The sequence below is a fragment of the Notolepis coatsorum genome (assembly GCF_963971535.1).
Source record: "Notolepis coatsorum genome assembly, chromosome: 12".
Taxonomy (NCBI): domain Eukaryota; kingdom Metazoa; phylum Chordata; class Actinopteri; order Aulopiformes; family Paralepididae; genus Notolepis; species Notolepis coatsorum.
The window spans coordinates 75447871-75464050 of NC_140176.1; the positions used below are offsets into that span (position 1 = coordinate 75447871).

Genomic DNA, 16180 nt, shown 5'->3' on the forward strand with positions numbered 1-16180 from the left:
GTGTGTGTGTGTGTGTGTGTGTGTGTGTGTGTGTGTGCTGCCTCACTCCACGCATTTATTTATTTCTGGAGCATTTGTTTATCCACTCTGGTTGGATGGTGTATTGTACTTGTGCTGTATAATAACAATACATTTTAATCTAATCAAATTTTGAGATCAGTCGCAAATCGCTTCCTGTTGAATGGATTGATTGGAGTGCAATGCCAAACCTCTGCTGTTTGCCGTTTTCGCTTGTCTTCACAGCTTAGAATATGACACGGCCACTGATGATGTCACGGTTCGCAAGGGAAAACCAAAAACATTTAGGTTCCAGCTGAGAACCAACTTTTCAGGTTCCGAACCAATTATTTATGGTGTGAACGCGCCGGCCAGTTCAGGATTAGGTTCGGGCGCGGCTGGGTGGCGCAGCGGAGATTGCGCTCGTCACCCATGCAAGAGACTCCGGTCTCGAATCCGGGTGTCAGCATTGCCTCCGGCTTGGGCCGGCCGTCATACTGGCTCAATTGGCAGAGTCAGCGGGTGGAAGTCGATGGGTGGTAATCTGGACGTTGTGGACAGCGACTCCTACAGGTCGGTTGGGGGACGCCTGCACAGCAGAGACAGGAAGTGGCAAGGGTAGTGTGAGCCTCCCACACGTTACACCTCGCCAATGAGAGTCCGCGCTGGCAGGTGAAAAGATGTGACAGGCTGCCTCCTCATGTACCGGAGGAGACACGTAATGCAAGGCTTCTATCCTCCCTACAACCGACCAGTGGGGGGCATATGCGAGCAACGTTCAAGACAGGGGAGGGGAGAATTGGAAACACGAAATTGGGATGGGAGAAAAATAGCACGGAGCCCTGCTGGTGTGAAAGGGCTAGGAGAGAGAACAGAGACAAGGAGGTAGAAACCATAAGACCACTGAGAGAGAACAGAGACAAAGGCAAGACCATAAGACCACTGAGAGAGAACAGAGACAAAGACGAGACCATAATACCACTGAGAGAGAATAGAGACAAAGACAAGACCATAATACCACTGAGAGAGAATAGAGACAAAGACAAGACCATAAGACCACTGAGAGAGAACAGAGACAAAGGCAAGACCATAAGACCACTGAGAGAGAACAGAGACAAAGACAAGACCATAATACCACTGAGAGAGAATAGAGACAAAGACAAGACCATAAGACCACGGAGAGAGAACAGAGACAAAGACAAGACCATAAGACCACTGAGAGAGAACAGAGACAAAGAGGTAGAAACCATAAGACCACTGAGAGAGAACAGAGACAAAGGTTAATAGACAAGAACACTTACTTAAAGGAGACATATTATGTAATGTTCCAACAATTGAACCCTTGCAGAAAAACCATACAACTCAGTTTTGACAGCCCATGTATTTGCAGTTTTAAAAAGCAATCCAAATCACTTGGGAGTGTGAATGTATGAATGAACACAATTACTCTTACCATCTTTAGATAATAACGTCAAATGGAGTTATATGGTTATTTGTCTGAGGTACTAAATTGTATTGTATAGTTTGTAAAGTTTAATGTCACTTTAAATTATTTATTACCCAGCACCTCTTTCTCCCCACATTTTACACACAACACCACATTTTAAAGAAATTATTTCCCCCACACCCAAGAGTAAAAACCTTTTACAAAATGAGCAGTACATTAGGTAGACAGTGTCCCTGGCTCCAAAATTAACAGCTAATTGATTAATCAAAGCTAACTGATTGCTTGTGGTCCCACTGTGACATCATCGAGGGGAGGCAATTCTGAACAAACGTGTTTAGTCTTGTTAAGACTTCAAACCCTCCAAACTGCTCTATGTCATTTCTCCCACAGCGCCTGAAGAACACTTCAGACTGAAACCACATCAATACAAATACTAGACAAAAGCCACAATATGTCCCCTTTACTGTAACATTTTCTAAAAATGTCAGAAAACTACATTCATTATTCAGTCGGGGGGGAGCAAGTTAAACAGTTGCCATATATTTAGATAGAAATGTGTGTGTGTGTGTGTGTATGTGTGTGTGTGTGTGTGTGTGTGTGTGTGTGTGTGTGTGTGTGTGTGTGTGTGTGTGTGTAGGTGTGTGTGTGTGTAGGTGTGTGTGTGTGTGTGTGTGTGTGTGTGTGTGTGTGTGTGTGTGTGTGTGTGTGTGTGTGTGTGTGTGTGTGTGTGTGTGTGTGTGTGTGTGTGTGTGTGTGTGTGTGTGTGTGTGTGTGTGTGGTGTGACCATTTGTCTGTGACGGGAGACTTGAATGTAATTGTGCTGTTCTGGCTGGGAGTTGTTATGGCTTAACTAATGAGTGTTGTCTGCGTCTTCATTATCACCCAGATCATTACTCTCTGGCAAGCAACCAGTCTGCCATATATCATTCTCTCAACAATATGATGCTTTATTGGAAAGCATTTTTGGCTGCTTGCTGTTCGTTGTGTGTGCGTGTGCGTGTGTGTGTGTGCGTGTGCGTGTGCGTGTGCGTGTGTGTGTGTGTGTGTGTGTGTGTGTGTGTGTGTGCGTGCGTGCGTGCGTGCGTGTGTGTGTGTGTGCGTGCGTGTGTGTGTGTGTGTGTGTAAGGAGGGGGGATGGATGCCTGTCTGTGTCTGTGTATATGTATGGTGTTTTATGAGTGTGTGTCATCAGCCACAAAGCGCTACTTGATAACACGTCCCATCTGGTATACGGGACCATTCGTTTCTTTTTTGCAATGAATATGGGATTGCATTTGCAAACGAACAAGATGATATGGAAAATATGTGTGGGAACAACGCAAACATAAATATTTAGTTGTGTGTACTCCTCCGTTTCGAGATGCCCTCAAAATATCTCCACGTGAGGAGCTAAGCATCTGTTTTCCAGTGTGTGGTCGCGCGTAGCCTTGTGGCCAGTGGCGGCCGCCACTGGGGGGCGCTAGGGCGCCGCCCCCCCTTCAGGCCCTGCCTGGTTATATGAGAGTAGAACAAGAAAAGGTATCTTTTTGTTTTTTGTTTTATAGCCCTATAAATAATATAAACATGTTTAAAATGAATAATATTTACTCATTTTAAGTATGTTTGTATTTCCAATGCACAATATAACGTTATTATCGCAATTAAAAAACACTCGTTTTCCAGAGCAGGAAGTGACATCACGTTTTTTTTTTTTTTTTTTTTTTTTCTCGGCCCGGGCTATACGCGATAGCGCTCTGAGTGCGCGTCACAGTTTGATCGCTGTATCCGTCACAGCCAATCAGTGCATAACGCGTTGTGCGTTGAAATATGACTATTATGTTGGAATCCGGGCGCGATTTGAAGCGGTCTAGCCAGTAGCGTCAAGAATATCTGTAGCCGCATTTCGCGGAGACGCTCTCTGATTGGCCGACGCCAGTATTTTTTTCCGTAGCAGAATTTCACAGAGACGATCTCTGATTGGCCGAATCCAATTTCTAATGTTCCAATTCTAGCTTCTAGCTTCCTAGGTTGGTTCCTAGGTTGGTCCTAGGTTGTTTGTCTTAGAGCGTGCCGTGACTGCAAGTTCTTTAGACTGTTAAGCTTAGGCACTCTTTCAAAGTTGGTTAAGGTTAGAGTTTGTCTTAGAGCATGGCGATAGAACGCCAGGTAGTTTGCAGTCTGTTCGAGCGGAAATGGACAAAGGAATGTACTTGTTGAGTGTTGTGCTAACGAGCTAACACTTGGCTAACAAGCTATATGGCGGATTATACACGTTTATCAAGCTCTCCTGCCCTGGACGTTTCAACTAAACAGTGAGTCTCTCTCTCTCTCTCTCTCTCTCTCTCTGTGCTTAACGTTAACGTTTGTAAATAGTTTTTTTAGGAGCAGTACTGTTAGGCTACTGCTGGCCATTCATGAAGCGAGACATTGCTGATTGTTTATTTATTTTATAACACAAGACTATGACTACCAACTGCCTAGCCAGCCGTGCATCAATCTTGGATGCAATAATAACGTTACTTACCACACTGACTATGTCGATGGCTCATTGATTTAACTACTGCAGCTCTCTCGGATTGAAAATACGTGGATTATGGCTTGTTCAATATCGTCTATGTTTGAATGAATGAATGAATGAGAACTTTATTAACAGATTGCAGAATGGGTACAATACAGTACGGCTCAATACACACAATTGTTAAGGGGATGCAGACCAGAGAAAGACGTTTGTCTTGTTTACATCAAGGTCCCAGATTTTTGATTCATATCGATAGTTTAATAGCTAGCCTTGGCTCGTTTAACAATATGCTAAATATGTGTACAGCCCTGTACTCATACTGAAGTTATTCTTGGTATATAATAGGTCTGATTGTGTAACGAATCGATTCCACGTCGCGCTGTGTGTGAGAGAGAGAAGGAGAGAGGGAGAGATCTGCCTGTGTTTGGAGACGGGCGAGTTTTGTTTCTAACTTTTCTATTTATATATTGTGTTTCAAGTTGTGAATTAGAGTCTAGACTATACTTTATTTGACTGGTTGTGTGTTGTTGTAGTAACAGCTGAGCGACTCGTTCATAAGAGCCGATTCATTGCCGTGAGCGTGAGTCGAATCGCTCACGGTATGAGTCTGTTGCGTGGTACAGTACTGTACTGTACATGTTTGCAAAATATTTGGTATAGCGCCCCTAGTGGCGAAGTACCCACCGGCCGCCACTGCTTGTGGCAGGGTAGCTGAAGCACTGAGGACCCACATATATACGACAAGATTCGACACTCGAAAGAGGGGAGAACCGTGACCATGGCTGAGTTCTAAAATGCATGTTAGTTGATAGTTTGTTAGTATTCTAGTTGAGATACATGGAGGTGACTGAAGCGGGAAAATGTATAATATTATTATTATTATTATTATTATTATTATTATTATTATTATTATTATAGAGTATATGGCTCCTCTAAGGTAAATGTGATATATTGTACTCGGGTTCGATTAAGAGCACTGTGTTGAAGAGTGTTGTGATCGACTGATGATGTCTGTTGTCGCATTCCTGACCTGACGTTCAGAGTAAACCTGATGCTGCGGCTACCGACTAAGCTCATGTGTGTTGTCAAGTTAGTGTTATAAAGAACCCAGTCAAAACTACAACATGGTGTCAGAAGTGGCTGAATCTTCACTCTACGCATGCCGATCTCACGGATTATAAAACCCAGGGGATTTGCGGAGTGAGTGATGAACTCTTTGTTGTGCTAGTTGTTGCTAACGCTAGCAATAGCGTCTGGACGTGGCAGCAGAGCACAGAACTCCCGGGGAGAAGATGGAGCAGCTCAAACCACCGCCATCGCTGCTACTCACTGGAAACCTGGCAGAGAATTGGCGCAGGTGGGAACAGCGTTTTCAACTGTATATGACAGCCACTGGAGCAATTGCAAAGGATGAAAAAATGTAAGTTGCCATACTGTTACACACAATTGGTGAAGATGCCTTGGATGTATTCAATACGTTCACATTTGATGATGGTGACAATGGGAAAATGGATGCAATCCTCAAGGCCTTTGAAACATATTGCAGCCCACAGAAGAATGTTGTTTTTGAACGGTACCAGTTCTGGTCCCATGCTATGGCTGATGGGATAACAGTGGACAAGTTTGTCACGGAACTGCACCAGAAGAGCAAAAACTGTGAGACCGAAATTATAAGAGATCAATTGGTGTTCAGCCTGAATAATGCCGCTCTGAAAGAAAGGCTACTGAGGGAGAAGAATTTAACCCTTGAGAAAGCAGTAGACTTGTGCAGAGCATCACAAGCTGCAAGGAGCCAAATGCAAGCTATGCAAACAACACATGCTGTGGGTGAATCAAGCCATGTGCAAGCCATAAGTAGAGCTCCAGCTCAACCAGAGAGGGGAAGATTCTACAAAGACAGGAGGACAGAAAAGAAAAACAGAGAGTGGATTGCACAATGCAACAAGTGTGGGAGAACACATGAACTGCACCAGTGTCCTGCTTATGGTGCTGTATGCCACAAATGTAACAGGCAAAACCATTTTGCGAAGATGTGTTCCACACCAGCTGACAGGACAGGCACCCAAACATACAGAACAGTGATAACACTGAGGTAGATGTAGACTCACTGTTTATAGGTACTGTGTCATGTGTGGAAGTTAATGCAGTCACTAAAAGTAAGGACACTGCATGGTACACTATGGCCAGTGTGAGGAATGTCCCGGTCAAATTCAAGATTGACACAGGTGCGGATGGAAACATGCTGCCTATGTCCATTGAAAAGACATTTCCAGGTTGTATCCAGCAACAGCCCACAAGAACAGTGCTGGTAGCTTATGGAGGGAACCGTCTGAAACCTGAAGGGACCGTGACACTGATGTGTGAAACTGCTAAGGCCAAAGCCAAGCTTGATTTCTACGTGATCAACCAGTCAACCGTGCCGATCATGGGCAGAGAGGAAAGTGAAGAACTGCGGCTTGTGAAACGATTTTATGCACTTGAGAAGATACCTCCAGCTACAACAGATAAGCTGAGGAGACCTCCAGCCACTAAAGAGGAGTTGCTGGAGATGTACCCATCTCTCTTCTGCGGGCTGGGTGAGTTCCCGGGTGTACATCACATACACATTGACCCGGCAGTTACACCTGTGGTACATGGGTGCAGGAAGATTCCCCTTGCTGTCATGGACAGGCTGAAAGTCACACTGTGACACCTTGTGGAAGCAGATGTAATAACCCCTGTGAATGATCCAACAGCATGGGTGAGCAGTTTGGTGATCACAGAAAATAAAAATGGATCACTCAGGGTGTGCGTGGACCCTCGTGACCTGAACAAGGCCATAAAGAGGCAACATTACTCAATTCCCACTCCAGAAGATGTCTGCTGCAAACTGGCAGGGAAATCTATCTTCACCATTCTGGATGAGAAGGATGGATATTGGCAAGTGAAACTGGATGAGCCATCATCTGAGCTGTGTACATTCAACACACATGTGGCCGCTACCGCTTTAAGAGATTGCCATTTGGCATTAAGTCAGCCAGTGATAGCAGATGACATGATAATCGCTGCATCCTCAGACCAAGAGCACACTGAAATCCTCCAGCATGTCATGAAGAGGGCACAAGCTGCCAATTTAAAATTCAATAAGGACAAAATCCAATTCAAAGTCAACACAGTGAAATACATGGGCCACATCATCACACCAGAGGGCGTTAAACCTGATGACGCAAAGGTGATAGCCATCGCCAACATGCCGGCATCGGAAGACAAGAAAGGCCTCCAGAGATTGTTAGGCATGACAAGATACTTGGTCCAATACATTCCAGGGGAAGCCACAATAACCGCTCCTCTGAGACAGCTGCTGAGAAAGGATGCAGCATGGCAGTGGGCCCATGAACATGATGCAGCTCTGGAAAGCCTGAAGGCTGCTGTCATTCAAGCCCCAAGTCTCAAGTTTTATGATGAACACAAACCCTTGACAATCCAAGCGGATGCGTCAAAAGATGGATTGGGGGCGTGTCTTCTACAGGAAGGCTACCCGCTGAGCTATGCCTCCCGAGCATTGTCAGACACAGAGAAAAACTATGCTCAAATAGAAAAGGAGCTGTTGGCGATTGTGTTTGCAGCCAAGCGGTTCCATCAGTACATATATGGGCAGACAGTGAGTGTGCAGTCGGATCATAAACCTCTGGAAGTCATCTTTAAGAAACATCTAAGCAAAGCACCAGCTAGACTACAGCGGATGCTTCTCCAGTTGCAGTGCTATGATCTTGAAATCGCATACACTCCAGGAAAAGACATGCATGTTGCCGACACACTCTCTCATGCAGTGGTGAAAGGGCACGTTGATGATCTCACCGAGAATCTGTTTGAGGAGAAAGTGGTGTACGCGATGGAGGCCACAGATGCTTTGAGTGAAAACATGCTCAAGCAACTCCAGGAAGCAACTGCAGCAGACAAAGTGTTGCAGGCAGTGATGTAAGCACACCAAAAGGGCTGGCCAGAGAGGAGACAACGCTGTGACGGCATATTACACCAATACTGGCCGATGCGTCACACAGTGAGCATCAGAGATGGTGTAGTAATAACGGAAGACAATATCATCATTCCTCAGAGCATGAGAGCAGTAATCATGGATAAATTGCACCTTGCACACCAAGGTGTCCAGCGAATGAAAGCCCATGCCAGGTAGGTCCTATACTGGCCAGGAATGGCACAAGACATAGAGAAAAAAGTGGAAAAATGTGTTCCACATGTCAACAGATGCAGCCACAAAACCAAAGAGAACCTCTCCAGTCACATGATATACCAGAACTGCCATGGATAAAACTCCATGTTGTTCCTTTTGCGAGCTGTGAGATGCAGAAGTTTGCTGCAGAATGGGGTATCAAAATCACACACTCTAGCCCTGGATACCCACAGTCCAATGGCCTCGCAGAGAGTATGGTCAAAATTGTGAAACGCACACTGAAGAAGGCAGCTAAAACAGGCACTGACCCGCATGGCTTTGCTGTCATTGAGAAACACACCGGTGACAGGCCTAGATGTCTCCCTAGCACAGATGTTGATGGGACGTGTCCTGAGAAGCCCGCTGCCGTGCACCAGTGCAGTGTTGCAGCCATCCACTCCAAGTAACATACATAACAGGCTCCAACACCTGCAGGCACAACGGGAGAAGTACTACAATGTGGGTACCAGACCACTATCTGTACTGACTCCTGGAACCACAGTACACATGGAAACAAGGCAAGGCTGGAAGCCTGCTATCGTGTTGAGCAAGAGAGTAGAGCCACGCTCTTACAGTGTGGAATCACTGGCAGGCGTGGTCTTCAGGAGAAACAGACGCCACCTGAGGACGATTCATCAAATTCTGCTTGAGAATGCTGATCCTGAGAATGCTGATCCTGAGTCCATCGACCAGCCAGAAACTCTGCGGGACGAGCCACAGACTCTGCGGGACGAGCCGCCTGCCCAGGACCAGCCCTTCCAGTCCAGCACGGGCGACTCCCCTACATGCCGCACCAGATCTGGGAGAGCTGTGAGGTACAGCGACAGCGATTATGTCATGAGCCAACGCTGAAATTTGAGCTCCACCGGTGGGCTATGTTCTGGAACAACAACTGATACTGACAATATGAATTCATTATTTGTTACATTGTTCCTGTTGGTCATCTATTGGGAAAAGAGATTGAAGTATTTTGATAATTCTGGTCTGCAGTAAAAAGTTTAACTTTTACTTAAGAAAGGGGGATGTGATATATTGTACTCGGGGTCGATTAAGAGCACTGTGTTGAAGAGTGTTGTGATCGACTGATGATGTCTGTTGTCGCATTCCTGACCTGACGTTCAGAGTAAACCTGAAGCTGCGGCTACCGACTAAGCTCATGTGTGTTGTCAAGTTATTGTTATAAAGAACCCAGTCAAAACTACAACAGTAAAAAAAAAACTATATCTCCAATTTTGAGGCCTTACACATAATGTGTGTAGTTCTTCCAACATGGCTGCCTGTAACCATTGGTAACCACTTTTTGAAGAAAGAAAAAGCCTAATATATGCATAGACACACACACACAGATGGGAAGAGTGAAATAAGAAATCAATCAAAGATTAAAATAGTGTTTGGTAACATGTTTCCTCTGGTGAGTGCCATGCACGCAGGCTGACCTTGCGGTTCTCCTTGTCCGACGTGGGGTTGTTGGTGATCTTGAAGTGGTGCAGGTCGATGACCTCCTTCATCTCGTAGTTGTCCCCTCGCCGCTTACACACGATCACCGCCGCGTCGAACAGGAAGATGTGCCTGCGTGGCGAGGCAACGGAAAGGTATTGACCCAATCTCGAACCCCGCCGTCTTTTCTCCATCCTCCAATCACAACCACTTTCCTCAGACAGACAAAGTTTATCTTTTTTTTTGTATCCACTTTTTCTCCTTATTTTTCTCCCATCCCAATTTCACATTGCCAATTCTCCCCTCCAATTCTCCCCTCCCCTGTCTTGAACGTTGCTAGACTATGCCTCCCACTGGTCGGCTGTAGTGAGGGTAGAAGCCTTGCATCACGTGTCCCATCCGGTACACGAGGAGGCAGCCTGTCGCATCTTTTCACCTGAACAGCGCGATCTCTCAGTGGCGAGGAGTAACGCGTGGGGGGCTCACGCTGCCCCCGATACTTCCCATCTCTGCTGTGCAGGCGTCACCCAACCGACCTGTAGGAGTCACCGTCCACAACGTCCAATCCCCACCCATCGACTTTCCACCCGCTACCTCTGCCAATTGAGATAGTATGACGACTGGCCCAAGCCGCAGGCAACGCTGACTCAGGGAGTCGAGACCGGAGTCTCTTGCATTGGTGACGAGCGCAATCTCCGCTACGCCACCCAGCCGCCCTAGACAACGTTTATCTGTACATTATAAATGATCAGCACTATATCCATGTTGTAGAAAAAGTATGCAAACCCCTGTATTTAAAGACACCACAAAGGGAAAAATTACCTTTCCCACCTTTGATAATTAAAGGAACACTGCTCCAAAGAAATAGAGCTGATTTACTGTGACAATTATCTCACACTTTATTCCAAAACTATAAACTGTCTTGTACAGATATATTTGACTTGAGAGTTGTTGCTGTTTAAGGAGTGTTATAGCTCAGTGAAATGCTGTGCTCAATAATATATTTGCACATACAGCATTCCATTTAACCCATTGAATCCGGGAAACACATTTGTGTGTATATGCAGGCTATATAATGCATTATTAGCAGGCGTTTCAGGTCTATATCCTGTATTTGCGTTAAATACAGCTCAGTGAAATGTTGTGCTCAATAACATATTTGCACATCCAGCGTTCCATTTAAATAACCTGTATTCGAAAGGATACAGTCCCCCGACTGTATGATGCTGCCACTTGCCATGCTCGCTCTATGATTGGCTAATTCTCTGACATGGCTGTGTCTCAATGATTTATGTGTTTGCTGATATCCCATTAATGTTGTGGATATTCATGTATCCTGTTTTTCTGTGAAAGAAATCGAATTACAGTCCCACAGATAAGCTCTTATCACAGTTATGAGAAACGTGGATATGGTAGCTGGGATATGGCGATATTACCTGAGGATACTGAGCTGTGTAAACACATTACCTTGTTTACTGTTGGGTGTTGTGCTCTGTCTGTGTGAGTTTTGTTTCCCTGGCAAAACTCGCAATATTCTTGTATCCTCATGTATTAAGGGGTGGTGGTGATGGATGGTAATATGAAAAAACATATAAACTACCTTATCCTGTCGAAGACCATAACCGGAATATGAGCCAGTATGTGCTAAGACACAAAATGATCTTAAACGTGTTTCATACTTCTATGTGGGAGAGTTTTTATCTTGTTAAGCCTAACCCTGTGATTTAGCTCGCTTAATAAAGCAATGTCTTTTCATGAGGAAGTCCCACAGTGCAGGTTTAAAATATAGTTATCTGACAGTACGAGCCTTGGGAGGCAATGTTTGTTCTTCGTCTTGAAAAGGCCAGACACACAGATATCAAATAGGCCTACAAATAGAAGAGCTAGGTCAGGGAGACGAGGGGGTGTTGCATGAGAGTTAGGATACAGTATTTGCGCCTACAAAATAAAAAGTCTACCAAATAAAAAGTTCTACCAGGTTCTACCAATACAGAAATGTTTGTGTGTTTCAAATGTCAGAATGTGTAAAAACAGTACGGTACACTTTTGTACAACTCATGACACGCACATTCAGTGACAGGTGTTTGGAGTGGACAGACAGACAGACAGACAGACAGACAGACAGACAGACAGACAGACAGACAGACAGACAGACAGACAGACAGACAGACAGACAGACAGACAGACAGACAGACAGACAGACAGACAGACACACAGACAGACACACAGACACACAGACAACAGTCTGTCTACGACCTCACCTGTCCTGTTTGGCTCGCTTGTCCACTGAGGTCACGCGTACCTCCCCGTCTCCTTTTGGTCTGCCGTAGTCACACAGCTGCTGATTCTAAGAGAGAAGGGGGAGAGGGGGAGAGGTTATGAGAATGCATAGCATCTTGTTTTTTTATGCATTTTTATCCAAACATTATCAGTGTCTATATTATTTTAAATAGTGTTTTGGTGTTATATAGCGAGAAAGAGAGAGAGACAGGGGAAGAGATGAGATAAATTGGGACAGGGACAGGGGGAGAGAGGTGAGATGAGAGAGAGAGAGAGAGAGAAAAAGAGAGAGGGAGGGTGAGATGAAAGAAAGAGAGAGAGAGACAGTGAATGAGTAAGTGAATGAGGGAGAGGAAATTGGAAGAGAGAGAGGAGGAGAGAGAGAGAGAGAGAGAGAGAGAGAGAGAGAGAGAGAGAGAGAGAGAGAGAGAGAGAGAGAGAGAGAGAGAGAGAGAGAGAGAGAGAGAGAGAGAGAGAGATAACAAGGGGGAAACGTATATAATAATAGCCTGCAGACCTATTGGAATCCTTCCAGTAAATGAATACATTCAAAAGTACTGCATTAGTCTGCTGGCGTCTCACTTGACAGAACACTGTGGCTACACTGTGTCTGCGTGTCTGTAGAGTTCATATCTAGGGGACTGTTAATCCGATCGACTTCGTGCTCGGCGGGTGTATTGCTGAGGACCCAAGGGAGTGCAGTGTGAGTGCAAATGTGGTGCCATTTTGCCAGATGGTGGCGCTATAACAACAAACTTTACATTTTGGCCTGTAACTTTTGAACTGTAACTAAATTATTATTAAAAAAAAAATCCTGGGTTCAATGCAATCCACGCCTATTTGCATGGCATTTGGCCAGATGGTGGTGCTATAACAACAAATCTCTTGTTTCACTACAAGCAGCACTTCTGGGGGCCAGCAATTGGCCATGAACAAATTATATTAAAAGTAGAATCTGTAATGTCATCAAACATTACGACTGTAGACAATGACATGAATGGCGCAGTGTTGAGTTTTCAGCGAGGACATCGCTTCTCGTTCCTTTTCACTGCTGATTTCCCTCTTAGCATGTCCTCGTTGGTGGCGTATCACAATGCACAAGCACACCACGAGGGTGACACAAGTTTTGCCTGTGCAAGTGTGCTAAGGGACGCAAAAGTGTGTCTCTGTGCTTTAAACTGATTATCTACGTCTCCCTTTGAATCCAACAACCTAATGGCTTCACCAAGCTGAGAAAAGAGAAACAAAAAAAAATATAATAATAATAAATAAAATCTGGGATGAATGTTAAATAGTACACATAAACACGACAACACTGCTTAACTTATACATTCTTGTTCCAGCTGGTTCACGCTATTTCCCCCCGATCCCTTCCCTGCTGAGCAGGCGCCCCGACCGCGTGTATCGCTTCTGCAACGGAATTCGGTTTCCGGGTTCCCCTTATTGGCCGCGACGGCCACGTGACCCACGCCGCTATCCGCCTCTCTGCCGCTGCCTGTGTGTTGACGTGCGCGCGGCATGGACTTCACTGCCGCTTTCCCACTTCAACGACAGAGCGCTCTTGTTTAATGCTATTGTCGCGTCATCTTCTGAGTGCAGAAACGCTGCTGTTTAATGCTGCTGTCGCTTTTCACATAGTCATCTTGAGTCAATAATCACGTTTCCCACTTCAATGACAGAGCTGCTGTTTAATGCTGCTGTCGCTTTTCACATAGTCATCTTGAGTCAAGAATCACTTTTCCCACTTCAATGACAGAGCTGCTGTTTAATGCTATTGTCGCTTTTCACATAGTCATCTTGAGTCAAGAATCACTTTTCCCACTTCAATGACAGAGCTCGCTTGTTTAATAATATTGTCGCGCCATCTTCTGAGTGCAGAAACGCTGCTGTTTAATGCTATTGTCGCTTTTCACATAGTCATCTTGATTCAAGAATCACTTTTCCCACTTCAATGACGCAGCTCTCTTGTTTAATAATATTGTCGCGTTGTGGAAAGCAGGATGAGAGAGCGTAGATTTCAGTGTGTATCATTTAATCATTTATCATTTAACATTTGAAAGGCATACATTGTTGTCATACAGAAGTACAGAATACTTTTATCCAAAATGCTTCTTACTGTTACTTTTAGAGACTGTGCTAGACAAGATAAGTATGAAATAAAATAGTATAGCATGTAAAATAGAAGTAAAAATAGAGGTCACAGTGTTCAGTATAGACATATGTACAATGTTCGATGCAGAATAGAAGTAACTGAGTTACCATACAATATATAATATACTATGCAATGTACTAATATACTATATGCTATAGTGCAAAGCAGAAATGGGATGAGGTACAATTTACAGTAAGGTGTACGAGTTGCAGTGCAAATGCTTCTTACTGGCGCGCTCCAGAGACTGTTACCATACAATATACAATATACTATGCAATGTACTAATAGACAATAGCATTAAACAGCAGCGTTTCTGCACTCAGAAGATGGCGCGACAATATTATTAAACAGCAGCTCTGTCATTGAAGTGGGAAAAGTGATTCTTGACTCAAGATGACTATGTGAAAAGCGACAGCAGCATTAAACAGCAGCATTTCTGCACTCAGAAGATGACGCGACAATAGCATTAAACAAGAGCGCTCTGGCGTTGAAGTGGGAAAGCGGCAGTGAAGTCCATGCCGCGCGCGCGTCAACACACAGGCAGCGGCAGAGGCAGAGAGGCGTATAGCGCCGTGGGTCACGTGGCCGTCGCGGCCAATCAGGAGAACCCGGAAAACGAATTCCGTTGCGGAAGCGATACACGCGCCCCGACCGACCAGTAGGAACCGCAGTTTACAACGACCAGGACACATACCCCATCGGCTTCCCACCCGCTAACACTGCCAATTGTGTTAGTAGGGACGACTGACCAAGCCGGAGGTACCGCTGACAGCTGGATTCGATCCCAGAGTCTCTGCGGTGGTAGGGAAGTGCATTCTCCACTGCGCTACCCTGCCGCCCGTGAAAATCATTGATTGATCAACTTTACAACTAAGCATTTCCTGGCAGATATCAAGACGAGTATTATGAGACAGTTCTGACAGCACAATACTGATGTAACTAAGAGATTCGCTGGGATAAATCTTTTTTAATGGATAGATATTTAGATTTACAGTACAATGAGATTGACCGATAGCAAGCCTGCCAACACACGCCTCCTGGTGGTAGATAACACACCGCACACACAGCGTCCCATTACACAAGGACGATCGCCACAAGACGACGTTCATAACCCCATGGGGCCGCTACCGGTACCTGTCGGCCCCGCAGGGGTACATGGCATCGGGGGACGGTTACTCGCGACGGTATGACGAGGTTGTCGCGGACATAGGCAACAAAACTAAGTGCATAGACGACACGCTACTATGGTCAGATACGATTGAGGAGAGCTACTTCCAGGCGGTCCAGTGGCTGGACATATGCGGCCGGAATGGAATAGTCCTCAACCCGGAGAAGTTCATTTTTAGCGCACCCACGGTGGACTTCGCTGGCTTTACAATCACCATGACTGATGTGCGACCGTGCAGTCGCTACCTGGAGGCGATACACGACTTCCCACAACCACGTAATGTCACGGACATCAGGTCGTGGTTCGGGCTGGTCGACCAGGTGGCCTACGCCTTCAGTATGGCCAAGGCGTCCACATTTTGTCCACATTTTTGTGTGTTTGTTTATTATTATTTCTCAGCCTTTACACAGTATGTTAAGGACTCTGGGGGAGATAGAGAATATCTAGACAGCGCCTCTATAACAGACGGTCCTGCACAGTAGCGCAGCGACCGGAACAGGAAGTTGAGACGCTACTTGTAAATACACCTGCAGTCGTCCGAGACTTATTTGTATATTGTTTTCTTCTTTATTAAACTGGATGGAACAAATGGAATATCGTTCTTATTTAAGAACAGCATCTCCACGAAAATTTTTATTACGATCAACACAGCGCGAGTGCTGCCTTTTGCGGCTGGTAGACTGGTCCTAGGAATACTTTACTCCATGTAACCTAACCACCATGGTGAAAATGGATGATAAACATTAGAGAAACAATACATACAATAGCACTTGGATCAAATCGGGTGAAGAGTTGAATGTGGGGAGGAAATAAAATCTAATGAACAAAATCATTGTCATTTCACGTACACATTGAATCTGCTCATTGATTGTTGACGACACCCCCGCGCAGGCGGCAGTACTTACAAGGTTTTCAATAGATCTCTGATACTGGTCGATCTCCCGCAGGGTCTCGTTGTCGCGCTTCACCTCGTTGACGTACTGAGCCAGGTCCT

At 45.2% G+C, this 16180-nt stretch overlaps 1 protein-coding gene across 1 annotated transcript in view; it reads right to left on the bottom strand.

Annotated features, from left to right (window-relative positions):
• vav3 (vav guanine nucleotide exchange factor 3) overlaps positions 1 to 16180 on the bottom strand; it is a gene marked incomplete at its 5' end in the record, with an annotated part of 236042 nt that overhangs the window by 90590 nt on the left and 129272 nt on the right. Inside the window, 3 exon segments of the mRNA XM_084325889.1 lie at positions 9586 to 9718; positions 11848 to 11933; positions 16092 to 16178. Of these exon segments, the coding sequence (XP_084182015.1) occupies positions 9586 to 9718; positions 11848 to 11933; positions 16092 to 16178 (306 nt within the window).